At 44.6% G+C, this 26,134-nt stretch overlaps 1 protein-coding gene across 1 annotated transcript in view; it reads left to right on the forward strand.

The window, feature by feature from the left end:
* The first annotated feature begins 3,789 nt into the window (after nt 1–3,789).
* STK11 (serine/threonine kinase 11) overlaps nt 3,790–26,134 on the forward strand; it is a 79,137-nt gene continuing 56,792 nt past the window's right edge. The window contains exon 1 of the mRNA XM_066635857.1: nt 3,790–5,473. Within this exon, the coding sequence (XP_066491954.1) occupies nt 5,184–5,473 (290 nt within the window). The 5' untranslated portion in view covers nt 3,790–5,183. The remainder of the gene's footprint in view (nt 5,474–26,134) is intronic.

The following is a 26,134-nucleotide window of genomic DNA, read 5'->3' on the forward strand; positions in this document are numbered from 1 at the left end:
TGTACATCATACTGCACCCTTGAGCACTCAATTGATCCCCTAGCAGAAACTGTTTTTTAAATTGCGAGTCCCACAAGGGCAAAGGCCTATCTTCTTATTCTTTGTAAAGCACCATGCCTATGTTATGGGTAAAAAAGTTGAGTTTGACTGAGGAGGACCTGAGGGAAAACTGCTGCAGGAGAGGAGGCTGCAGTACCCGTGGAGGGAAGATAGAGGCTGCTGCGTGCAGAGGCCTATAAAAGGGGCTGCACAAGACTGGGCTGGGATTAGGCCACCAGGGAATCCTTGCTGAGAGGAGCTTTGAGACTGAGCTGGGAGAGACCATGCTGCTGAGAGCTGAAACCTGAGCTGAGGAGAGAGTTGCAGCAAGGAGCCCCTGGAAGAGCCACACAGAGAACCAGGGAGCAATCACCCAGCCCCTTTGCCTCAAGTCCTGCCTCCTGCCTGCATAGTGCCTGCCTGCCTCAGGTCCTCAGGGAATTTGGAACTAGGTTGTGTTTATATTTGGTTAAGGTTCCATTCCGAACAATAAAGGCCTTAAACCTTTCGTTGGTGTCAGTAGTCTCTTTGGTCCTGTGTAACACCTACAAATGTTGATTTTGCTTGCACATGTAACCGGTGTGAGCACATGCATGGAACTGAAACAAGTTTAATCAGCCATGCCTTTGTGTGTGCAGTGGGTGGGGAGGCAGGTGAGAACATAAGAACAACTTTGCAACCTCACTGCTCACCCCTGTCTCCAGGTCATTTATGAAGAGGTTGAAAAGCACAGGACAGATCCTTGGGGCACACCGCTTTTCACCTCTCTCCATTGTGAAAATTGCCCATTGACACCCACTCTCTGCTTCCTGGCCTCCAACCAGTTCTCAATCCATGAGAGGACCTGTCCTGTAATTCCCTGACTGGAGTTTTTTCAGTAGCCTTTGGTGAGGGACTGTGTCGAACGCCTTCTGAAAGTCCAGATATATAATGTCCACAGGTTCTCCTGCATCCACATGCCTGTTGACCTTTTCAAAGAATTCTATAAGGTTTGTGAGGCAAGACTTATCCTTACAGAAGCCATGCTGATTCTCCCTCAGCAAGGCCTGTTCGTCTATGTGTTGAGATTCTATCTTTGATGAGGCATTCCACCATCTTACCCGGTATGGATGTTAGGCTGACCGGCCTATAGTTTCCCGGGTCCCCCCTCTTTCCCTTTTTAAAGATCGGCGTGACATTTGCTATCCTCCAATCTTCTGGCACCGTGGCCGTTTTGAGGGACAAGTTGCATATCTTAGTCAAGAGATCAGCAACTTCATTATTCAATTCCTTAATAACTCTTGGGTGGATGCCATCAGGGCCCAGTGACTTCTTGATCTTTAATTTATCAATGAGGTCTGAAACATCTCTTTTAACTTCTATCTGACTTAACTCCTCAGTCAGGAGGGGCCGTTCAGGCAGCGGTATCTGCCCGAGGTCTTCTGCCGTGAAGACAGATGCAAAGAACTCATTTAATTTCTCTGCCATCTCTAAGTCTCCTTTTATCTCCCCTTTCCCTCCCTCACCATCCAGAGGGCCAACCGCTTCTCTGGTGGGTTTCCTGCTTCTAACATATTTGAAGAAGCTTTTATTATTCCCCTTAATGTTGCTGGCCATGCGTTCCTCATAGTCTCGCTTGGCCTCCCATACCACCTTCTTACATTTCTTTTGCCACAGTTTATGTTCCTTTTTATTCTCATTAGGGCAAGACTTCCATTTACGGAAGGAAGCTTCCTTGCCCTTCACAGCCTCTCTGCAATCACAGCTATGAGTGTACCAAACATATATGTTTCCCTATACAGTACTGTATTTATGTGTCTGGAAAAATTGCTTAGACCAGGCCCAAAGCCCGCTTGCTTATGTGTCACCATGGTAACCCTCGCCCTCTACCTGCCCCTCCCATCTCCACCACCGTGCCCCGCCCCATCTCTCTCCCTCACCTCAGCCCCGCCCCTTTTCCTTCACGCGCGCCACCCGCTTTTCTCCCAGCCCGTTCTTTAAAAGCAGCAGCCTGCCGGGAGCGGGGGAAAAGCAGCTGCAAAATACAACCGTCCAATGAGGAGGGGGTTTACAAAAACTAAAGAAGCCGCTCAGCCAATTGTAAGGCGCTTCGAGGAGGCGGTAGACACAGCAGCCACCAATGGGAAGGAGGGGTATAAAACGGAAAGAAAAGACGCCGCTCAGCCAATCGTAAGACGCGTTGAGGAGGCGGTAGGCGGGGCTGCCGCGAGAGGAGGACCAATGGGAAGGCGAGGTCGTCGTTGGGGCTGCGGTTGCGCGCATGCGCGAGGGAGGTGGCGAAGGGGGAGGGCGGAGCTGCTGTGAAGCGTCAGTGAGGGGGGGAAGGAAAGGGGGAGGTAAACAAAATGGCGGCGGCGTGTTAGCTGCGGCGGCAGGCAGGCAAGGAGAGGGCGAGGTGGCTTGACATAGTGAGGGCAGAGGAGTAGGTAGCTCGTCCGCCCACCAGCCCCATACCTGGCTGTGGGGGAGGGACAGTCCCCCCACCTTCCTCTCAGGCCCAGGGGGGAAGGGCAGGAAAAGGAACAGGCCCCCTCTCCTCACAGAGCCTGAGTGAAGCTGGGCTCAGCTTAGGGGAGTCTCTCTTTTGGGGGGGGTCTCTATAGGTGTGTGTGGAGGGTTAGGCAGAGGAGCAAGCTGGTCATATAGCCTTGGGATGGGGAGAGTGGTGCTGGCCAGGCTCTTCTCCCTTGTAGCTGGTGTGTGCGTGGGGGGCAAGGAAATGTATAGCATTGCATGTCTATTGCTACCCCTGTAGATGTGTGACCATTAACTGGCACTTCCCCCTCTTAAGTGGGGGTTCTGTGTATGAGTATTGTGTGTATTGGACACCCTTTCTAAAACGGTGTGTGTCTGTGCGCGCATGTCATAGGCACTCTTAATAGATATATATATATATATATTACAGGACTGTTTTTCATTTGGCTCCTTCCTCTTTAAGCGTGTGTTCTGAGTATGGGATTAAGAGTGAGTGCGTATATTAATATATGAGGTGTCCCAAATATACATATTGGACAAGAAGAGTGTCAGTTGCTTTTTTTTCTTTTGGGGGGTTAGTGTCTGTTAATTACCTTTCTGTAAAGGGAAAATCTTTCTGCTACTATCAGTTTTTCCCCTCTATTGGGGTTCACTTTCTCCCAACTATTAGAGTAAGTGTTAGGAAAGTTAAGGAAGACTGTGCTTTATATATTGGGAGTATCCATTAATTGACATCTCCTTTTTAGTGCCATTTAGCAACATTCTCTGAGGAATATAGAGCATCCCCATCACTCTTTTTTTCTATTTAGTTTTGGTTTCTCTTGTTCTAGTCAGGTTTTATTTTCTCTCCAGTCATTACCCCTTCCTGCCAATAGTTTTTGCAAAGAACATTTTGGAGTGGCCCCCATTAATTGACCCTGTTCTCCAGGGACATTGTACCCCTTCTCAGCAGTTCCATCCCATCTTGTTTCTGTTTATTCTCCTTTAGATGTGAGTGACTCAGATTGCTTGGTGGCAAAGGTGGTAGATAGCTTCTTCCTTGTTTCTGCTCTTGGGTGAGTGATGGGTAACTTTTCATGCTACTGATATTTTCCCCACCTTGGTTGGAGAGGAAGTGGTTTTTACACTGTTGAGTGATGCCCTGGGCATCCTTCTTTGACTTGAAGCATGTGAGAGTCCTGCAAATGGGCTGGATTGCTTTCTTTCCTTAATAGTGAAAGAGGAAGCCTTAGTGACTCTGTGTGTGTGTGGGGGGGGGGGGTGCTTATGGCCTCAAGGGACTATATGATGTTTTGAGGCCTTGGGGAGAAAAAAAGATTCCATTCTGAAAGAAAGGAGGTGAAATGGAAAGGAAGAACCAGTTCTTCCATTCAGATTCTACTTGCCTGTGTGACAGGTGCCTCGTTCTCTGGCTACCAGGCAGTGGGAACAGTACTGTTACCTGTCAAGGAAAGATGAAGAATTTTCTTCATTCTTTCCTATCTATGTGTTAAGGAAAATTTCCCCTTGACTTCCTGGATTTTTAAACATTTCATTGTCTTCCGTTCGGACTGGAAGTGTAAATGTGCAGAGTAAATAAGTAAATAAGTGTAAATGTGCAGAGAAAGGGAATATTACTTTAAAGTAGCAAGTGTTGGTGAGGAGTATGCCACTAATGGGATCAATCTGTTTTGAGTGATGCCTGTGAAATTGTGGAGTTGAAGTATCTTTCAAAATAGAGATTTCCCCTGATTAGGGTCCTTTTGAGAATCTCTCTGTTCTTCAGTGTATAGCACTTGATTTGGAGGAGTTGTCAGCTGCTTAAGTTTGCTGCAAGAGAGCTTGTACAAGCCACGTCTTTGATGGTGGGTGCTTAGTTTGGGGCTAAAAGGGTTTGTGCTGTCAGCCTGCTTTGATACCTGAAGCTGTGGGGTGACACATCATGTGTCAGGTAGACCCCAGGTGGTTGAAGGATGCCCCTGGAAGTACTTACTAGACACGGAAGGCCTCGAACCTTTGTCAAGGGTGAAAAGGAAGCTGTTAAAATCAGTATTGAAACTTTCTTCAAAGAGACTTGGTTCCAGCTTCCCAACGGCTGAAAGGACTTTCAACAGAAGTTGTATCTGAGTGGCAAGAGTGACAACAGTAGGAAGCCCTAATTCTGCAGTTCTCCTTTTGGAATTGGGAGACCCCACAACTTGATAGTGATGGAAAATCCTTAAGGAACGAGGCTGCTGTTTTGCTTTCTCACATTGAAAGTCTTTTAAAGATGACTTAGTTCTCAAGGAAACGGAAAACTTGGACTTGTTAAGGAGAAAAAATTTGACACGAGAGATTTGGATTAGCAGGTGAAGATCAGAAAGACAGATAATTGTAAACTACAGAAAATAACTTGGTTGATTTCCTCTCGTCCCCCCCACTTTCTTTAAAATAGTATTGGAACAAGGTGCTGGATCTCTATAGGACCCTCCTGGGTTGATGGAAACATCCTCATAGACATCTATTTTTCATTTTGAGATTAAACCTTTGTACAATCTTCTGGAAACTTCCTTCTTTCCTCTGTTCTCCTCTCCCCCCCCAAAATAAAACATTGGGAGTAAAAGGGAGCATTGGATACATAAGGAACTGGATTTATAAAACTTTAGTGTTTACTTATTGGCATTGGAGGAAATAAACAGGCTTAATCCAGGATGGATCTGGAAGAGCCTCAGCAGCTGGGCATGTTTGTTGAAAGTGAATTGATGTCAGTGGGGATGGACACTTTCATCCACCGTATTGACTCGACAGAAGTGATCTACCAGCCCCGCCGGAAGAGGGCCAAGCTGATAGGCAAATACCTGATGGGGGACTTGCTTGGGGAAGGATCTTATGGCAAGGTCAAGGAGATGCTGGACTCTGAAACCCTCTGTCGGAGAGCAGTCAAAATCCTGAAGAAAAAGAAACTGCGTCGGATCCCCAATGGAGAAGCAAACGTTAAAAAGTGAGTATTTTAAGTGGTGAGCATACGAACATGGGTCACATTTGGAATTTCTTTGCTCAATATATATATTTAGGTATACACTTCATGATAAATGTGAATGAGATAAATGATTGTGAATGCATGTATCACAAAAGTTATGATCATCGGTGAGTCAGAGTTTACTACTGATCCCTGTTGGGTACACAGCCACTAAATCAAATTTACTGTGTAATGTGTGAAATGGACTTTAAAGGTAATGGTTGGGAAACATCACAATTTGGTGTCTGATTCAAATCCCTGGCAAGTTGTGAACTTGCTGGATGACCTAGATAGGCCTAACCTTGATGTAGATCCTAACCTAACTGCATTGCTTGGCCTTCTAAATCTGGGAGACACAGCTGGAGTAGCCTGCTATGCTCCTCCTTGCCCAGGAGAAAGGTCAGTATTATTGGGTCTGACTTTCCAAACCCTTGGTAGCCAGGAGACTAAGCCCTCTAATTTCTGCTTATTTCTAATTCAAGTTTTTTCAGACTTGAAAGAGCCCTAAAGTATAGTCTAAACTTTCAAAGAGTAAGCATTGGGACTCTTTCTGATTATAAAAAAAACTTTGTGGGGGCACTAACAGTGAAACATGGTGTAGAGAGGTGAATGAGGATGAGATGGATGAGAAAAGTTGTGGAGCAAGCTGGTCATTTGCAAAAACACGTGTCAGGCTACTTGCACGTTTCCAGAGGCCTTGGACAACTTTGGCATTCCTTTCTTTTGGATCTAAAAACCATTTCAAGTTCCTGCAATCCCCTTTCCTTTTCAGCTGAAACTAAAATGAATTCGACTTCAGTTCCTCTAACACAGGGGTGTCCAAAGTGTTTGGCGGGAGGGCCACATCATCTCTCTGACACTGCGTCGGGGGCCGGGGGGGGAAGAATCAATTTACATTTAAAATTTGAATAAATTTACATAAGTTTAGATAAATCAATATATTAAAGATGAACTTATCTGAATGAATGAAGGTCTTGCAATAGCTCAAGGCCTATAAAAGGCCTTGCACAAAGCAAGGCTGGCCTTTCCTTTGCTGCCACTACTGCATCAGAGACATGAAACAGCAAGCAGTGGAGGAAGCCCTCATCCCACAGCTCATGCTAAAAGGTCAAATAGTTGCATTCACGCTGAGAGCAGTTGTGTCGGGCCAGTGCAGGCTGCAACAAATCTCTGAAGGGCCAGAGGTTCATTGGAGACTGGGGGCTCCCTGAGGGCCACATTGAGAGGCCTCGAGGGCCACGTGTGGCCCCAGGTCCGGGGTTTGGGCATCCCTGCTCTAACAGTAGGAACACTCTCAGTTTTAGGGATTCTCTGTTTCTGAGAATTTGAGCATTGTTGTTCTATATATCCTTTTTAAGTGTTTGAACCAGATGATTTTTTGTATATGAAAGGGTTTGTTCATATAACTTAATGAAACTACATGAAGCCCCTTTTGCATTTTTTGAATCACAATAACTCACTACATTTCTGATTGCTTAATATTATGATGATTCATTGACTGACAGTCTTTTAAACCATTTTTGTCCAATGTTGCATATATGTAACGGGGATCAAATGTGCATACCTGCGCACCAGGCAAAAATGGGTTACTTTGCTGACAAGTCAAGGATTTAAGGCTGTACTTGGTGTCTCTACTCCCTACCTTGCCTTTGGAATGCAACTTTGCAGTTGTTGTCTTGTAGACAAGTGGTGGCATATGGAGCACGTTGGAATGAGGTGTGGAGACTATAGGGCAGCGGTTTTCAACCATTGTGCCATGACACATGAGCAGCCTCAGGTATGCCACAGGGCCAGAGGAGGCAGGCAGCAACTGTGGGCGGGAAGCGGCTGCTTTGACCCTCACACAGTTGTTGGCATCCTTCAGTCTCGGAAGACTATGGTGTCACGCTCTGAATGGTGGTTCTGGAACAGAGTGTCCTCTGCAGTGCGCGAAGCCTGGGTAAAGTAGGTATGGAGGATAGGCTGTTACCCATGCAGCAAATCCCCCATCTCCATGTTGCTGAAATGGTCCATTGGAAAGGCAGAGACCAATACGGTTGGTTCCAGCGGCGTCGCAGGAGTTGCCAGAACGTGACTGTGTTCAGCCATGAACTGCCTCAGGGACTCCGGGTCTGGATTTTGCCTCGAGGTTGACTCCTGAAGCCTTTTGCATAACTGGATGTAGCCACAAGGCAGTGGAGGTTTGGGATCAGAGTTTTCCTTCTCTCAGATGAGCTGCCTTCCCAGGCTGATGAGTCCCATCTACCTGGTGGCTGTTTAGTCACCTCTTAGGACAAGTACAGCCAAACTGAGGGCCTATTCTTATCCCCAGCCCCCAGGGGAAACCCTCACACAACAGTAGTGGAAAAAGGAGCAGCTGCGGCTGCTTTGCATCTCCTGCTGCTGAGCAAGATGAAGGCTGCAACCCGATCCTCATTTACCTGGAAGTAAGCTGATAACTATTATGGGGCTTACTTCTGAGTAGACATGCCTAGGATTGAGTATCAAGTCTGCCCTGTGTGCTGATTGGGCAACCGGAAAAGCCTGGAGGAGGTATGGGTGGAGTGAGTGAGGAGGGGACAGGCAAGCAGGTTCCTACCAGTTTGCTGAGGCCAGCAGCCTAAGAATGGGCTGGCTGAGGGTCCTTCTAAGTCCCTTCTCCTTGCCACAGTTGCCTGTAGCTCCCCAAAGTGACCCTCCCTGCCTTGCCTTTGCCTTTCAGAGGAGGGGTGTTGAGCCACAATCCTATCCACACTTTCCTGGGAGTAAGCCCCATTGACTATAATGGGACTTACTTCTGAGTAGACATGCCTGAACTGGTCTGGGCTCAAGTTCCTCTCCTAGGCCCACTTTCCTGGGAGTAAGCCCCATTGACTATAATGGAACTTACTTCTGAGTAGACATGCCTGAGCTGGGCTGGGCTGGGCTGTCAGGTTCCTTTCTAACCCCGCTTTCCTGTGTGGAAGCCCCATTGACTATAATGGAACTTACTTCTGAATAAACATGCCTAGGATTGGGTTTTTGGTCACACTTTTTTCTGAAATACAGGAGCAGGCAAGGGGGGAAGAATGTGAGGCAAGTGATTTTGGACCTTTGGAAGGTGCAGAGAAGAGAGGGGAGGGACAGTAGGAGAGGTGCGAACTGCAATTATGACATGGGGGGAATGTGCCTGTGGGAGGGGGTGGGGTGGGGGAGAGGAGGAGAGAGAAGTGCCAATTGCCTGCTCTTGTATTTGAGAAAAGAGTGCAACCAAAAGCCCAATCCTAGGCATGTCTACTCAGAAGTAAGTCCCACAGGCACATTCCCCCCAGTCTCTGGCTGCAATCCTAACCACACTTTCCTGAGAGTAAGCCCCATTGAACAATATAGGACTTACTTCTGAGTAGACCTGGTTAGGATTGTGCTTTGTTATGTAATGATTTAACTGTATTAATTATATATATTAAAAATTAATTTTAACGTAAGTAAAAACTGGGAGTGTGCCTTGACCATTTTAGTGCCTTGACAGTGTGCCCTGAGCTGAAAAGGGTTGAAAATGGCTGCTATAGGGCAATAGGCAGGAACTGAACCATGAAGACTTGTGCTCCTTCCTAACTCCTAGGATTCCAGAGGATGTGAGCTCAGGCATTGACCAATATGTGGGCAATGATGGAAAAATGTATCTGTGAATGATGTCAAAGCTTGAGTTCTTGCAGACTTGGTGTGATGCAGGTTATGTAGATAACAGTGGAACTTACTTCCAAGTAGACACATTTAGCACTTGAGTATGACTGCCACAGTCTGTAAATGATTTACAGGTGTTCACAAAAACACTGGACAGCTTACTGTTGGTGAAGAGGAATCTCTCTCCGATAATTTGCAGTTGAGGATGACAACAGAGACATCTTTGCTCTTATAGTAGGAAGGAGTCTTTCTTACCTCTTGCCTGTTCAAGCAGAAGAGATGGATTATACCTCTCCTGCTCCTGAAACATGAAGGGGGTGACACAAGTGCATTGGCCTCTCACCTTCTGCTATGCCAAGCAGCACTAGAGAAACAGCAAGAGACAATCTTGCCTCTTGATGTTGTGGAACTGATCCTTTTCATTCCCCTGCCCCCATGGAGATTGGTGGTGTTCACCTCTGCTGGTTGGCCCTGCAGACTCTCTGAAATAGGAGAGATTTTTGCTGCTTCTGAGTGTGTAAGCTGAGTGATTGTCTTTTCCCTTCCAGAGAAGCAGGTGAGAGAAAATATTATCTTGCCTGGGAGACATTGCCTTCTGAGTATATCCCAGCCTGGTGTGACTTATCCTCTACCCCACCCCTGTGTCTGGGGGCATGTGAGAGAAGTGAGAATGAAGAGAATGACCATGATTTGTGAACCTTTATATAGTGTTATTTTCCTGCATTGTGCTTCACAAAATAAAAGGACAGATCCCTGCCTCAGGAGGCATACAATCAGTTTTGCCACAGGGGGAGATGAGGGGTGGGAGGAGTAGAGGCAAGCGTAAATGGAACAAGTACAAAGATATGGCAAGGTAGTTTCTCCTTCCATGCTTTTCATAACTCTTAATTCTGCCTTTTAGTTAGGTTGTCTGATAAATCATTTATCTTTCTGCTGGTGAACTTGGGTATTTGCTGTTATGAGTTGCTTCAAACTGTGGGAGAAACAGATGCAAATACTTTTACAAACTCTGTTGTAACAAGCTCCACTAAATGAACAAAACAAACTTTCTTTGTACTTCCTGAATTAAAGGTTGCCTGTTTACTGTTATGAGGTCTGTTATTTGCTAACTAATATTAAAGTCTGACTCCTTACTGCCTCCCTCTGTACGCAGGGGTAGACAGTCTGCATGGGAGTGAGTTGGAACCTGATCCTGTGTTCTTGCTGCACAGCAGCCTTGGTGCAAAGTATAAAGACAAACACTTCTTTTCTTATCCCTCTCACCTCCTGTGTTAAAATCTGAAAATGTAGCAATCCCAGCAACAGTAAAATAGATACTGTTGCATCTCTGCAAGCTGGCAAGCTTTTTTTGTAAAGGGCAAGGTAAGGGGGGTAATGCAGGTCTTCTACTGCCACAGCAAATTGGTTTGTGTGGTGGTGATGTTGCTTCACATGTTGGGGAGAGCTGTCATCTCCTGTGATGTTTGTACTGAGCAGAGGACATTGACCTCTGTGTGTGCATATACATAGACACTTTTCTATGTCCATATGTGCTGAAGGATGGGGCTCTTGAGCGGTTTCTGTGGACAGGTGACAAGGATAGGAATATCATATGTATAGCATGCAGGGTACACTGTGATACAAAATAAGTGGTGGAATAAGAAAGGTTGAGCTCTCCTGTCGCATGCAGTTCTGACTCAAGTTTGTTTCAAAACTAAAATACTGGTTAATGTGTAATAAAAGTTATCGTGTGTGAATTTTTTCCTCTCTCCCTTCCCTTTTGAACAGTTTATTTTGCATTTTCTAGCTGCATAAAGACATCTTCTATAAAGTGGGGCAGGAGATTATGCTCATTCCCCCCCCTGCATTTCCTTCTTTGCAAGGCAGCTTCCCCCGCCCCAATTAAAATGGCGAGTGTTATGATATAAGTGACTGCAGTCTGAAATAGCTTTTCATAGCTGATAAAATTGGTTTGCCCTTCATGGTGATTGGGGCTTCATTGGGAAGGCCTAATCTAGCCTTGCAGGATTTCTGTACACAGTTATGGTGGGGGAGACAGCACCTTGTCAGCTCATCCTTTTTCCCTCCAAGCTCCTTCTAATGCTACCTGTGTATCGCTTTCTAACTTACAAATACAGTGTTTTAAATCAGGTCATAATGCAGTGAAAGGTCTTCTGTTGCAGCATATGTGGGCTTCCTTTTTTGTAAGGACGCAGCCTAGAATGTTTAAGAAGGTAGCACTCACCCTGGATGAATGTTTGATTGAGATTCTCTGCCTCCTCGCACCCCTTTCCTGTGTTTGTTTTTATTGTTGCACTATATAATACTATGTGTGATAAACAAAACTTTTCAAAAACAATAAATAAATTGGGTCTTGACAGATTGAAGCATTCTGTGCATTGGTCTTCAAACTGGGAATACTGCATGGTGCCACGCATGTACTGACCTGAAGGTTCATATGCATACGCATGAGCATGATTTTTTCTGTAATGAGCAAGTAACCCATTTTGGGCAGTAGTTTTTGGACTTGGTCTGTGCATTGTCTTGCCTTCTGCTACGTTTCAGTCCTGTGCATTTCTCTCTTTGAGCAATCTTGGATAAATTGCTGCCTGATGGCATGTGGCTCCCTTTCCTGCTGTTTGTCCATTTCTTCTGGGAGACAGTAAACACTACCAGTTAAGCTGCTTTTCTAAATTTCATTCTGTCCCGTTCTCCTCCCCCCCGGGTTATTTTTAGTGGTGGAATAAGATTGACTCCAACCTTGCAAAGTACTGAGAGGATCCTTCCATATCCAAGGTGCAGATATAGAATTTTAAACATTCCAGATTACCTATCTATACCTAAACCCCTCCCCCTGCTATAAATATTCCTACTTCCTCTGACCACTTTGCACAAACTCTTTGAAATGCTCAGGGCAACTTCTGCAGCTCAGGACATGCTTATGCATCTTTCCCCAAATTTCTGGAATGCTATCCTCCCTAGTAATGTTTACCTCTGGAGGGTGGTTTTCAAGTGAGCAGAGGCCCAAAGTCGTGTAGACTATAATCATGTAGAGGGTATTTGGGAGAATGTGCCTACTTTATGCACCTTTCATACATACCTTATGTGCAGGATCTTCGCCACCCGCAAAAGTGAACTATCCTGGGAGGAAATCGCAGGGTTCCTTGCTTTGTCAGAACTTGTTCTTGACTCAAAAGACAGAGAAGGCAGGGCCCTCCCAATTCAAGGAACCAGTTCATGGCTTGGGATGTGCACATCTCTGAAAAAATCTCTGCCTCCTCAGTTGAGCACCCTTTCTTGCTAGGGGAGTTGCAGCACTCAAGAGTTTGGTGACCAAAGTAAGCTGTTCCTATGGAATGTGGCCCTAGTTTGTATCATCTAAGAGAAACAAATGATATTCAAGTGCCTGCTGGTAATACAAGTTTAATAAAAGAAAGCTATTAAGTTTTTCACTTGATTAAATATGACTTGCTGGTCTCCAGACACCTTGTATTGTACAAGGTGCAATACAATCTGCTCTGAAATTGTTTCCCTTTTATAGGCGTGTGTGTGTCTAAATGCTTGCTTGGGCACTTAAGTCTTACATAGAAGGAAGGGGGCAGTTTTTCTCTTTTTTTATTATAAGAGCTGAATGGAATAAATCGCATCCTGTGGCTGTCTCAGCAACTTGAGATGCATGTTAGCAAGAGGAGGGTAGAGTTTGTGCTAAAGCTCTTGGGTTGCTCAGTTGTAAGATGAGGCCACAACTTCTGTCACTGCAGATCTTAAGTGGAATGCACAGTGGTGTGTGACTGAGTGAGTGACTGCTATGCTATGGATTTAGTGGCTAATATTTTTACCCACTGACAATTAGAAAATGTATTTGAGCTTGTTTGAAATTATAGCTTATTAGCTTCACCAGTCTAACACTGACCAAAAATGGCTGGCCCAAACACGTATATCATAAGTATAGCCCTGGCCCATGCTTTATGTTTACATTCCAGTGAATATTTCTTAGGAAGGAGTGACTAACCTCCAAGGCCACCACCTCCTGTACTCCTTTGCTGTCTGCTCTCCACATATAGATGATATGCCCTTGATGGATCTCAGAAACCCTAACCTAGAATTATACAAGTTCTTTTCCAGATGTAGTTCTAAGAAATATTAGAGGTGGTTGTTCAATTTTGTGCTGCCAGCTGGGGTAGGCAGGAGATGGGAACTGCATGCTGCCCTCTGTCCCTTACATACACCCCTGCATGCCTTAGTCTTAGGTGTAGAACAACTTGGTCATTGTTGGTTATGTGGGTTTTTGTTGTAGGAGGTGGTCCTTTCTTGACCAGTTCTTAGCCCTTTGACAGTACAGGTGCAGCCTATTCACGGATTTTTTATCTGCAAATTTTTCTCAACAGGAATGGGGTGGGGGAACCGAAAGTCACACACACCTTTGCCCTGTGCTGGCATCTCCCTCCATTTCCAGGCAACCCAAAACACTGCAAAAAGGCTCCGCCTCACCCAGGCAGAGAATAGCCTTGGAGCCATGGAAGAGGTTCCCCTTGCAAAGGAACAGTAACACTCCTGGAGCACCTGAATCAGCAAAGAGGCTGAAGAAGGGAAGGGGGGGCCGAAAATCTCTGTAGCGAGAACACGTGCAGCAAGGTGGAGCGAGTGTGCTCTCTCTCACTCACACAGGGGCAGGTGCAGTAGCAACAGAGGGGATTGCTTTAAAAAAACCCAGGGAGTGTTTGCCAAATTCCCCCCCCCCCCCATTGAGATGATGCAGGCGATCACTGACACAAACAAGCCTTCCCACCAAGCAAAACATGAGATTTAGCCTACAATCCCCTCCATACTTTCCTGGGAGTAAGTCCCATTGTCTGGAATCAGGCTTACTTCTGAGTAGAAACACATAGGGCTGGACTCTTAAAAGATCAGCATCCCAACTGTTAAAGAAGCCGGGCAGCTGGCAACGGGGAGGGCTGAGTACAGAGGGGAGGCGATTGATAACAGCTGCCTTAGTTTACTTCCATCCGGAAGTGTCAGACTGCAGTGTATTTGCGTAACTCTATGGAATTTAGCACAACACGTTTTTGTTAATTGCGCCATGTCATGCAACAGAACTAACACAAATAAATAGGCTCCACCTGTAGTTCTTGCTTTGGTGTGATTTTGCCAAAACGGTGTGGAGGGTGATGGCTGTATGCATTCTTGCCTTCATATGCAAGATGTTAAAGTTGAAATGGCAAAGTCTGTGGCAGCAAGTCCTTTGTTTGATGGGAGTGATGTTTTGTGTGTGGTGACTTGCTAGCCAGATTTTGTCATGCTGAATTGAGAGCAAACTCAATATTTCCACCCTCACCCACTTCCCAAAGTCTTCCAAATCTATGCCTGAGAGCGTCCATGCCATTTTCTCTGTTCTAGGAAGTGCTTCCTGGATGTTCATTGTGTTCAAATTCCTTCCAGTTTGGCATTCTTGATCAGCAGAGGCTGACTGTTCAGCCTGGTATAGGAAGCAATTCACCATTTGTGTTCTCTTACCCTCCAAAACAATGTACCCAAGCCCAGCAGTGCCCCAAAACCTTAAAGTAATGCCATGTATGTATGAGAACACCTACATACACTGTAGGTACTTGCTATGGGGTATAGCATTTGTGGCCCCTTTCCATCCAGTGCCTTTGCTCAGATATCCACAGATATTTTCTCCAGAGGCAAGCAGGACACCAGTGTGACACAGGCCCAAAGGTCTTGTTTCCGCTACTGTTTTTGAGAGACTCAGCAATGGCAGACAGCCATTCTGAGTCTCTCTTGCTATCTCTCTTGTAAATTATCTTGTAAATGATCTAACAGTTCTCATGAGAGGACCTGAGGAAATGAGGGGGTTGCCAGAAACAACAAATAATGACTGGCTAGTATCCCCTTTCAAAATTGTGAACTCCTGCATTTGCTGTGTCTCATACTAGATGAAATGAGTCTTCACCAATATGCTTCTGATAGAATTGGAGTTCTGCGAATTAGTTTCTTGCCTTATTATACCAAAACAGGTAAGCAGATACAGTCATATTCCAAGATGAACACTATGGCATGAATCTTTGGGTTCCAAAACGGCATTCTTGCCTAGTTTTTCCAAGCCACAGTGCTGGAAGAGGGTTGAGTAAACCTTACAGATTGAGGTGGCAGAGGGCACGGTACCACCCTTAATTGCAAGTGTGGAATGCCTTACTTATTCCCTGTCAGTACAAAACTGTAGCTGAGAATGATGCTTTAGCTTGGATGTTTCCCTGTTGGGCTGATTTTCTGCATACTTGGAGGATTTTTACTTAGCGAAGTATCCCCTACCTGAAATCTGAAATCCCCTACCCTACTTAGTGAATGACAATCCCCTACCTGAAATCTGTAGTGTGCAATCTATTCATTCTACTTTAGGTGTATAGTCTCCCTGCCTCCATCCAGCATAGTGGTTCTCACATTTAGCACCAGGTCCTACTTTTTAGAATAAGAATCTGTCAGAACCCACCAGAAGTGATGTCATGACTAGAAGTGACATTATCAAGCAGGAAATTTTTTAACAATCCTAGGCTGCAATCCTACCCATACTTACCCAGGAGTAAGTCCCATTGACTTCCATTGTTAAAAGAATATACTTAGTAGCTTGTTAAAAGTACAAGTCTGTAACATTTCCCCAAATGCAGTCAAATGCCATGGTAGCATCAAGTCTGATATATTGAAAATAAAATATTGACATGAATGGGAACCCATCTGAAATTGTCTTGCGACCCACCTAGTGGGCCCCGACCCACAATTTGAGAAACACTGGTCTAAGAGATCTGCATTATAAAAGAGAATGTGGATATGGCTTTCCTGCATGTTCAAAACCTTGAAAGTAATTTTAGTCAGACCAATAGGCCCCATAATTGACACGCCTTTGGGTTTGCAAATTGCTTTCAGATAATCAGTCTAGTACGCTTTTGCAGATGGGAAGAAAGTTATGCTCTTTCTCTCTATGTTCTAAACATTATGTGGATCAGGTCCCTCTGGTGGGCTTGTGTAAAAATGGATGCAGACTAGTAGCTTCTGCAAGCTTATATGAAAGTTAATTGCACTGGTGTGTATAGGGCAGCAAGGCTTAGCTAAGTGGCAATGTAATTCTTTGTAGGTTTATTTAAAACTAAGCCCATTGAATTCAATGGTTCTTACTTCCAGGTAATAATGTTAGAGTGCAGTAATAGTAAGAGTGCAGGCTTAGTTGATCAAGGTGTGTGTTATGAATTAATTGGGGCAGATATTTACTTTTTAATGCAGTTACTTATAAAACTGTGGCTGGTGCTATATTTACTTTTTAATGCAGTTACTTATAAAACTGTGGCTGGTGCTATATTTACTTTTTAATGCAGTTACTTATAAAACTGTGGCTGGTGCTATTTTGGAAGAGGCATTTGCTTCTCTCACACAACAGTGAGTGCTTCTTCTGATATGTCATGTGCTGCAACAGAGGTATGCATCTAAGCTTGTGGTTCTCAAACTTTTTAGCACCAGGACCCACTTTTTAAAAAGTCAGGCCTAGTTAGTACTTGGATGGGAGACCACCTGGGAATACTGGGTGCTGTAGGCTTATACCATAGTCTTTCGAGACTGAAGGTTGCCAACCATTGGGACCCACTTAGCTTTACCAGACTAAAAAGTTTCACTTTACCAGCCATTCAAGGCTCTGTTTTTATCCTCTTTATTATGATGGGGTTGCCTTCTAGAGCGTTTTTTGAGCTCCACCATATCAGGACCATTTTTACTATAGTGGCTTTGTGTTCCCTTTTGCCTTACCTTTGATAAGAGCTGAGGCACATTTACCTTCTCATGAGTAAACCTGCATGTGTGACTCAGCTTCACTTTCCATAGGGGTCAATGTATTTTCCTTGTCAATGTGGGGGAGGAGATTTCTTTCTCAAGAGTTTGTTGGGGTCTGCGTTCATCAGATTGCCACTATTCTGTTGATGTTTTTATTGCCCTTGGCCTGCCCTTCAAGGTGAACCAAGGCATGTTCACCTACTCATGAATAAATGTGCATGTACTGCTCTGTTTCGGTTTCCATAGGGGTCGATGCATTTTTCTTTTTAGCTATCAACTGTCAGTTTCATGACCCACCAAAAATCGGGTCTCAACCTGGTGGTGAGTCGCAAACCACAATTTGGGAACTGCTGACTGAAACTGAAAAGAGCATTATCTGTTTTAGATCTTCTGTCTTCATGATATGAACGCTTAACTGATTTGATTGGCTAAATCTCTTGTGATCAGTATAAAATTTCTTTTAATTGGGTGAAGGTGCCTGTATGTGAACTAATTTTTCAAGATCTTAAATGTTATTGTTTTACTAAATAGTGCAGTAGTTCTCACTCCTTTAGCACCAGGACCCACTTTTTAGAATGAGAATCTGTCAGAACCCACCGGAAGTGATGTCATGACCGGAAGTAACATCATCAAGCAGGAAAATTTTTCCAATCCTAGGCTGTAGTCCTACCCACACTTACCCAGGAGTAAGTCCTGTTTACTATCATTGTAAAAGCATCTTCATAGTAGCCTGTTCAAAGTACAGATCTGTGACATTTCCCCAAATGCAGTCTCATACTTTGCTAGCATTAAGTCTAATATATTCAAAATAAAATATTGAAATGAATGGCGACCCACCTGACATTGGCTCCCAACCAACAGTTTGAGAAACACTGAAATAGTGTATCCAAGCAGTTGGGGTCATTTAGGGCAAATGCTAATTTTTTCATTAGATAACATATGCACAAGGGAGAGCTCATTTCTTCTCCTTTCTCGCTCACTTTGGCTGATATGGCCATTGATCACATTTGGCAACAATCCTGCTTTGACGTGGTAATGGTAAGCAGAGGGGATCCTTACATGAATCTGCTGGTAATAAACATTATGGTGTGTTAACTGTAACCTGAAATGGAACAAAGAAGGAAGTCTTACAGAATAAGGTTAAGGTTTGAGAGAGTTGTGGGGCAGGGTCTGAGTCAGCAAGGGCTTAGAGTGGCATCAGATTGTCAGCAAGTTCAGAATGGGTAACAGGAAGCAACAGGAAGAAACAGGGCAGACAACAGGAAGCACTTCACAATTTGTAATTTAACCTGTACAGTTTGCTGCCATGATATGTGTTGATGGCTACTAACTTACATTCACTTTAAAAGGGGATGAGACAAATTCATGGATGACAATAAATCTGTTGTTGGCTGTTAGTTGTGATGTCTATATAAATATGGAACTACCATATTCAGAGGCAGACTTCCTCCCAGTTGCTGGTGAATGGGTGGACTCTTGCCTCTATGCTCACCTTTTGGTCTTCCTGGACGCATCTGGCTGGCCACTGTTGGAAACTGATGCTGGACTACCTAGACTTTTGGTCTGATCTTATGTTTTCAGAGTTGCATTGCTTCCCTTCCATAAATTTCCACAGGAGCAAAAATAGTTCTGCAAAAAACATACTCTTTGTTAGATGATACACACATGTCATATTGTCCTATAAGAGGCATTCCCACTAGCATGAGAGAGGGGAGGAAGAATATCTTGCAATAAGTTTTAATAAGTCATAGTAGTCAAAACAGTACATTGATAAGTCATTTGTCGCACTCCAGTGTTTTGTGTCCTGGCAGAGCCTTTTAATCTAGAAGTTCTAGTGTTGAGGTCTTTTACTGCTGGTGATATGACTTCAGATTGTTTGCTTTGACACAAGCCATGTTGAGCTTAAGAACATAAGAACAGCCCCACTGGATCAGGCCATAGGCCCATCTAGTCCAGCTTCCTGTATCTCACAGTGGCCCACCAAATGCCCCAGGGAGCACACCAGATAACAAGAGACCTCATCCTGGTGCCCTCCCTTGCATCTGGCATTCTGACATAGCCCATTTCTAAAATCAGGGAGGTTGCGCATACACATCATGGCTTGTACCCCGTAATGGATTTTTCCTCCAGAAACGTGTCCAATCCCTTTTTAAAGGCGTCCAGGCCAGATGCCGTCACCACATCCTGTGGCAAGGAGTTCCACAGACCAACACACACGCTGAGTAAAGAAATATTTTCTCTTGTCTGTTCTAACTCTCTCAACACTCAATTTTAGTGGATGTCCCCTGGTTCTGGTGTTATGTGAGAGTGTAAAGAGCATCTCCCTATCTACTCTGTCCATCCCCTGCATAATTTTGAATGTCTCAATCATGTCCCCCCTCAGAGGCAGGATGATAATGGTTTAAATAAATTATTTGTTAGATTTCAGTGCTGTGTTTGTACATTCCATGAGGGTCCGGCTACAGCAGATGTGTTTTCACTCAAAAAGTTTTCTTCATGTTGAATCTTCTCCCTCCACTCTGTAATGCTTCATAGCCCATGTTGTGGGAATCATGTTCCAGCCAGCCAGTGTCATGACTTCAAGATGTGGGACAAAGTATGGTTATATGTCACAGAGAACTCAAAGTAGTGATGCTGAATTTTTGCAGGGAAGGGAGTAGAAGTAGCCATAAATCCCTTGTAATATCTAGATTGAGGTCTGGCTCAGTTGGTAGAGCTGCCACCTTGTATACCTGAAGATCTGAGGCTGCCAGTTCAAAACAACTGGAAGTACCCGAGAACTGACGACACGCTGATATACTGATGAGCTGACCCTCGGTGGCAGAGAGGAGTTACCGTCAAGTGGAGCGTGGGAGGCGAGGGACCAGAAAGAGGCCAGACCGGGAAGGAATCCAGCTGGAATGAGGAGTTCTATGAAAGACTAGAACTATTCAATTGTAAAAATCCCTACGGGGGTTTAGAACAGCCTACCTATGTAAACCACCTTGGATTAAAGTCTGAGGAGAAATCTGATGACCAGAGAAAGGCGGTATATAAATACCTGTATAAAAATAAATAATAAACCTTGGCATCTTGACTGCCTTGCTGTTAGACCAGAAGCATGGCATTCCTCTTTTGAACTGGCTGAGGGACATTTAAGAATGCCTGTTCACTCTAATGTAAGAAGGGACTGTAACTCAGTAGTGGCTTGCATTCAGAAGTTTTCAGGTTCAGTCTTCAGTATCCTTGGATAGCAAAAGTTTGGAAAGACCACCCTGTGTGTATGCACCAGTCAGAATAGATTGCACTGAGCTAGATGGACTGGTGACCTGAATCAGTATATGGTAGCTTCATGAACTTGTGAGCAAAAAATATACATCTATATTCTTCTGTTTTGTATTTATTCCACCTTTCCCATGCTGAAGCAAATGCCCAAGGCAGCTTTCAAAACTCCATAGTGGAGTACAAATGAGTTTATTACAATAATTGCTCTACATGCAGCCCACAGAACCCTTTTCTTCCAGATGGAATCTTTCATGGCGTGGTCCTCACATCTGGGTATTCTTTCTGAACCTCCAACAGGAACAGTTTCAGGTCGGCCAAGCTGTATTTAGCCAGAGGTGCCATACCTCTATGGTCTTGGAGATCGCCTACTCCCGTACAATCTGGCTCGTCCTCTTAGGTCATCAGAGAAGGTCTTTTTGCAAGTGCTGCTGCCTAGGGAGGTACGTGGGGCAGCGGCAAGAAATAGGGCCTCCTCAGTAGTGGCACCAATGCTATGGAACTCCCTTCCCCTTGACTTAAGAATGGCTCCCTCTCTTGAGACTTTTCGGCTAGGCCTGAAGGTTTAAACAAGCCTTCTGAGTTCTCGGCCTTTTTTAACATCCTTTTAACATCTTTTAATATTTTTTACAGGCCTGATTCTTATGATTTGCTGCTGCTCTATGCTCTTTTTTACCTAACTATTTTTTGTCTGTCTGCTGTTTTTATGTGTTAATATGTTTTTATTTGTTTTAAATTATGTTTTTAATCTGTTTTAGCCTGTTGTAAGCTGCCTTGAGTCCCTTCAGGGAGAAAGTCGGGGTAAAAATAAAGTTGTTATTGTTATTATTGTTATTGTTAGAACACCTGCTTTGCCCTGCAAATTGTCCTTGACATCTCCAGGACTTGGGAAAACCTCTGTTGGAATCTTTAAGGGCTGCTTCAATTCAGCATAGGCAGAGCTGAGCAAAACAAACCAGTGGTCTAACTCAACAGAAGACAAGTTCTTATGTTGGGTGTCCATCACTGTCTACCTGCTTGCTTCCACTGCTCCTCCTTCTGTTCCTTGAATTGAGAAAGGTAGAAGGGGGTGGAGGGGAAGAGACTGCTAAGGTAGAATCTTGGAGAGTAGGAAGAGTAGAAGCTGGCACATCATTGGGTAAGGGGGCAGTGTTTGGCATGCTGTCTTGAGCATTGGGAAACATTGGGCTGACCCTGAGAAGACAGTTCCATATGTTGGTGAGAGAAAATTCACAGTGGTGCTCTTCTAGCTAGAGGACTCTGTGGTAGAGCACACACTTTGCATGCAAAAAGGCCTAAGGTTAAATGTTGGGCGGATGTCACTGGGAAAGACCCCTCTCAGGAACTTTGAAGAGCTGCTGCCAGTCATTCTGAACCAGATGGACCAAGGATCTGACTATAGAAAGGAGCTACATGTGTTCTTATGTAATACAGAAAGTCCTCAGACACTTTTAGACTTTCTTCCTGCATCACTTGCTAAGTTCTTCCTGTTCAAAGTCACCAGCATCTGTTCTCGCCCCCCCCCATTCCCCCAGTGTGGCATTCCATCAAGTTCAGCTGTTGAGTAACTTGTCAGAAGCCCAGCAGGGTGTCTAAATTAATAACTGATTTTACAGAAACAGACATGGAGCTGAGGAAGGATTATGAGCTTAACATCGTTCTTTCCAATTGCGCTGTTGTTAACTAGAGAAATCTAGTTCTGAAGCATCTTTAGTGGTTGAGTTGGAAAGCAACCTTCCCTTCCCTATGGCTTTGTCAGGTTGGTTGCCTTCTGTCCTAGAAGCATTCCCACAGTGTGTCCTGTTGTTGTCAGCAGATGCTTGCAAAGAAAACTCACTGCAAAGAAAGGAAGGCCAGTGTTGGCTTCCTAGACCAGTGTGCTTTTGGCAAAAATGACTGAAACAACATTGGACCCAAAGGTTGGTTAATGTGACAACATTGTTGAGGGTGTTTTCAGTTTTCTGTGCCTGTGGCAGGTCCTTACTGTCGATGAATGTGTTTTCTTGTTAGCTGTGCTAATGGACAATATTGTACCTGCTTAACTCATGTTAGAAAGGTATGGGACAATGTTGCTGATAAGCAGGGTTGCTGTGAGCTCCATTCAGGCACTTCCTAGGCCATTGCTCCTCAGAGTAGTGATCCATGAACCAGTGCTGTTCTGCAAGCCATCAACAGCCAGTCCGCAGCAAATTTCCAGAAAAGAAAACAATAATACCCTAGTTCCTAAACTACTTCATGGAAGTTAGGAACCACCTACTTATTTGCATGGGTGGAGAATGTCTCAAAATAGCAATTGTGACCCTCTTCAGATTTGCAATTGTGAAACCGGGTCGCAATCGCTGTTTTTAGACACTTCGAAGCTTGGGGAGCCCAGTGGAGACATCCACAGGCTTCCCACCCACCTCCTTTCGTCCTCAGCAGTGGGTGATCCTGGCAATTGTATTGTTGCCTTTACTCCTCCCTGCCCCTTAAGGAGGCAGAGACAGGGCCTTTTCTGGCTGGTGGGTTACAACCCACTAGTTTGGGAATCACTGCAGCAATAGTATGGCGTGATATGATACTGATCTCTGGCACACTGGGGGAAAAAATGACTGGTCTTCCACCTAAGATAGTTTGAGAAGTGCTGCTCTAAACCAGGGGTGCCTATACCCCAGCCCTGGGGCCAGTTGTGGCCCTTGGGGGCTCCCAGCCCAGGCCTCAGGGAACCCCAGTCTCCAGTAAGCCTCTGGCCTTCCGGAGACTTGCTGGAGCCTGCGCTGGCCTGACGCAACTGCTCTCAGTGTGAGGGTGACGGTTCAGCCTCTTGCCTGAGCTGTGGGATGAGGGCTCCATCCACTGCTTGCTGTTTCACATCTGTGATGCAGCAGTGGCAGCAAAGGAAAGGCTGACCTTGCTTTGTGCAAGGCCTTTTATAGGCCTTGAGCTATTGCAAAACCTTCATTCATTCCATCTCTAATATATTCATTTATGTAAATTTATTCAAATTTGAAATGTAAATTAATTCTTTTTAATTAGACAGAGTGTCAGAAAGATGATATGGTCCTCCTGCCAAAAAGTTTGGACACCCCTGCTCTAAACCATTAAACATTTTGCAGAAACTAAACTAATCCTGTTCCAAGTAACACCTTTTTCTAGACCAATGCTACTGAAACTGGTGGGTCATGACCCACCAGTTTGTGTAAAGGTCCCCCAGTACCTTCAAGGGACAGGGGAAGGGGAGAGGGCAGCAATGCAATCCCTAGGATTGTGTTGTCAAAGGGGGTTCTTTTACTCACTGAGGGTTGTTACAGGCTCCAGGAGGTGCAAGGAGTCCTATGCAGGGCTCCCTAATGCTTAGAATGGTGAAAAAATCAATCAAAATCCACTTCCGATCCACAGCCAGGAAGTGGCTTGCAATCTTTTTTTCACCATTCTAAGCACGGGGGAGTGCTGCATGGTGCTCCCCACACTTCCTGGAGCTTGCAAAAGCCTGCAGTGACTAAAAGCGCCCTTGTTAGTGATGTGATCCTGGGGATCAAGTCGCTGCCCTGCAAAGACTTACCTCAGGAGTAAAACTCCTAAGAAGTTTCTGTTCTATACAAATCTGCCTCCATGTTAAAGTTTTCAGCAGAGCCTCTATTGTATGTCCTAATTATTTTTGCAGTGGGGCAGAGTCTTTTCCATACCAGCTCATCTGTAGAACTCCCTGCCCCTGAAAATTCATACAGCCTCGTCACTATCTGTGTTCTACCACTTGGTTAAAACATCTTTGTTTACCCAGGAAGTTTTCCAGTAGTTAACAGTAGTGAGTTCCATGTTTCTCTGTGGCATCTCAATTTTTTATGATGGTTTAAATGTTTTTGATCAGTTGTGCTTAACTCTCACTGTACCCTACATTGAGTGGTTTTCTATGTCAAAGTGGTTTGTAGTCTATAAACCTATACAGGCAGTCTATGTTTTATTTTTGCATGAATGGCGATGTTATCCGTTTTATCATTTTATAAGCCTAATTTCGAGTTGTGGTGGTGTTTTGTTTTCACCATTTTAGACTGCCTTTATTTATAGATCTTCAGAATGATCTTTAGGATGAGATAAGATACATCAACAAAGGACTGTTGTGCTCTGTGCAGAGTCAGCAGGTGTTGTGTCCCTTCCTGTAAGCATAAATTCAGCTTATTTTGATTCTTCTACCTATAAACGTTGCATCACTTTATACTGGGAAGGGCTGAGAGCAACAACCAGTCTGAAGCCACTCTATCTCCAGGGGGTGATGCCCTGAGCACTCTTTGCAGCACTGCTGGATTTTAAAAAGTTATTCTGTGCTCCTTTGGCAGCCTCCCTGCGGATATGCTGGCTTGTCTTCCCTCTTTTGACTACTGTTCTGACCTGTTCTGCTTTAGCACCATGCAGCTGGATGATGATAGCATTGGCAGCTCACACAGCCAAAAGGGACATTTGTCTTTCTGAAGGGGGGGGGGTAGGGAAATTAAGATTTGGGGTTACAGGGAAGCGAATGCAGCCCTGTAAGCTTAATGTCTTTTATTTCTAATAAAGTATTCTAAATGTGTATACTTCCAAAGTAGCTACTATCTTGTCCCCATATTTCCCTGTTTTTCCTGAGAGATGGATATCTATTCTATTTCTTGGCTATGTATTCTGTAGGTATGCTAATATCTGGCAGATGAGCGGGTCACAGAGGGAGAAGGTTCACTGATCCTGTGGGTTGTGATTTTATTGTATCTCCTTCATTTCCCCTTCCTTGCCTTTTTTCTGTCATGGTCTTTGAGCAACTCTTATAGAGAGAGAACTTTTATTCATTCTTGCTTTTGAGGGTTTACAATTGCAAGGCTTAAAGTAGAAAACTTTAGTATAAAATGTCTTCTGTATTTTTCTTGAGCAAAGTCAGATCTGGTGTCTTTTGTACCAGATCAGGGGTGTCCAAAGTTTTTGGCAGGAGGGCCACATCAGCTCTCTGACACTGTGTCGGGGGGGCCGGGGGGGGCGGGGGGAAGGAATTAATTTACATTTACAACTTGAATAAATTTACATAAGTTTACATAAATGAATATATTAAAGATGAACTTATATGAATGAATGAAGGTCTTGCAATAGCTCAAGGCCTATAAAAGGCCTTGCACAAAGCAAGGCTGGCCTTTCCTTTGCTGCCACTGCTGCATCACAGATGTGAAACAGCAAGCAATGGAGGGAGCCCTCATCCCGCAGCTCATGCGAAAGGTCGAACAGTTGGCCTTCACGCTGAGAGTAGTTGTGTTGGGCCAGTGTGGGCTCCAACAAATCTCCAGAACGCCAGAGGCTCATTGGAGACTGGGGCTCCCTGAGGGCTGCATTGAGAGGCCTCGAGGGCCACAAGTGGCTCCAGGGCTGGGGTTTGGGCACCCCTATACCAGATGATCAGTTGAGTCCCTAAGCTCTGTTTGTGAGTTTGTTTCTATGTGCATAAATCCAAGCCAAAAGAAAAGCCTTTGTTTATAATCAAAGCATCTACCTTCCTGTAGTCATCACATTTTTGGGGTGGCTGGGATTCTTTTGGGCCTGAAATAACTTGAAGCTTGAAGTTGTGAAATACAGTGAGATCATTGGTTCATCTAGCCTAGTATTGTTGTTTTACTGTCGGCTTAAAGAGAGGCAAGAGAAGCCCTTTCCACCAGTCCCGTTTCCTGAGATCCTTTTGATAGGAGTTGCTGAGGTAGAACCTGGGAGTTTTTACTTGCAAAGGACAGCTTGTTCCATAACATTTCTCTGTCCATACATAAATGGAGTAACTTCCCTGTGGGTAGTTTTATCCTTTGGCTGTAATGAATTGGCTCTGTAGTATAGATGTTGATTTGCAGCCAAAGTGCAAAATGGAGGCGTTAAACTCACCCCAGTTTTTCCAAACCTTGGACATCTAGTAATTAAGACTAGAAATAGGTAGTTTTGTTATGTTCTCCAGGCATTTTTGGCTTT

This window comes from Tiliqua scincoides, chromosome 8 (genome assembly GCF_035046505.1).
Source record: "Tiliqua scincoides isolate rTilSci1 chromosome 8, rTilSci1.hap2, whole genome shotgun sequence".
Lineage (NCBI taxonomy): Eukaryota > Metazoa > Chordata > Lepidosauria > Squamata > Scincidae > Tiliqua > Tiliqua scincoides.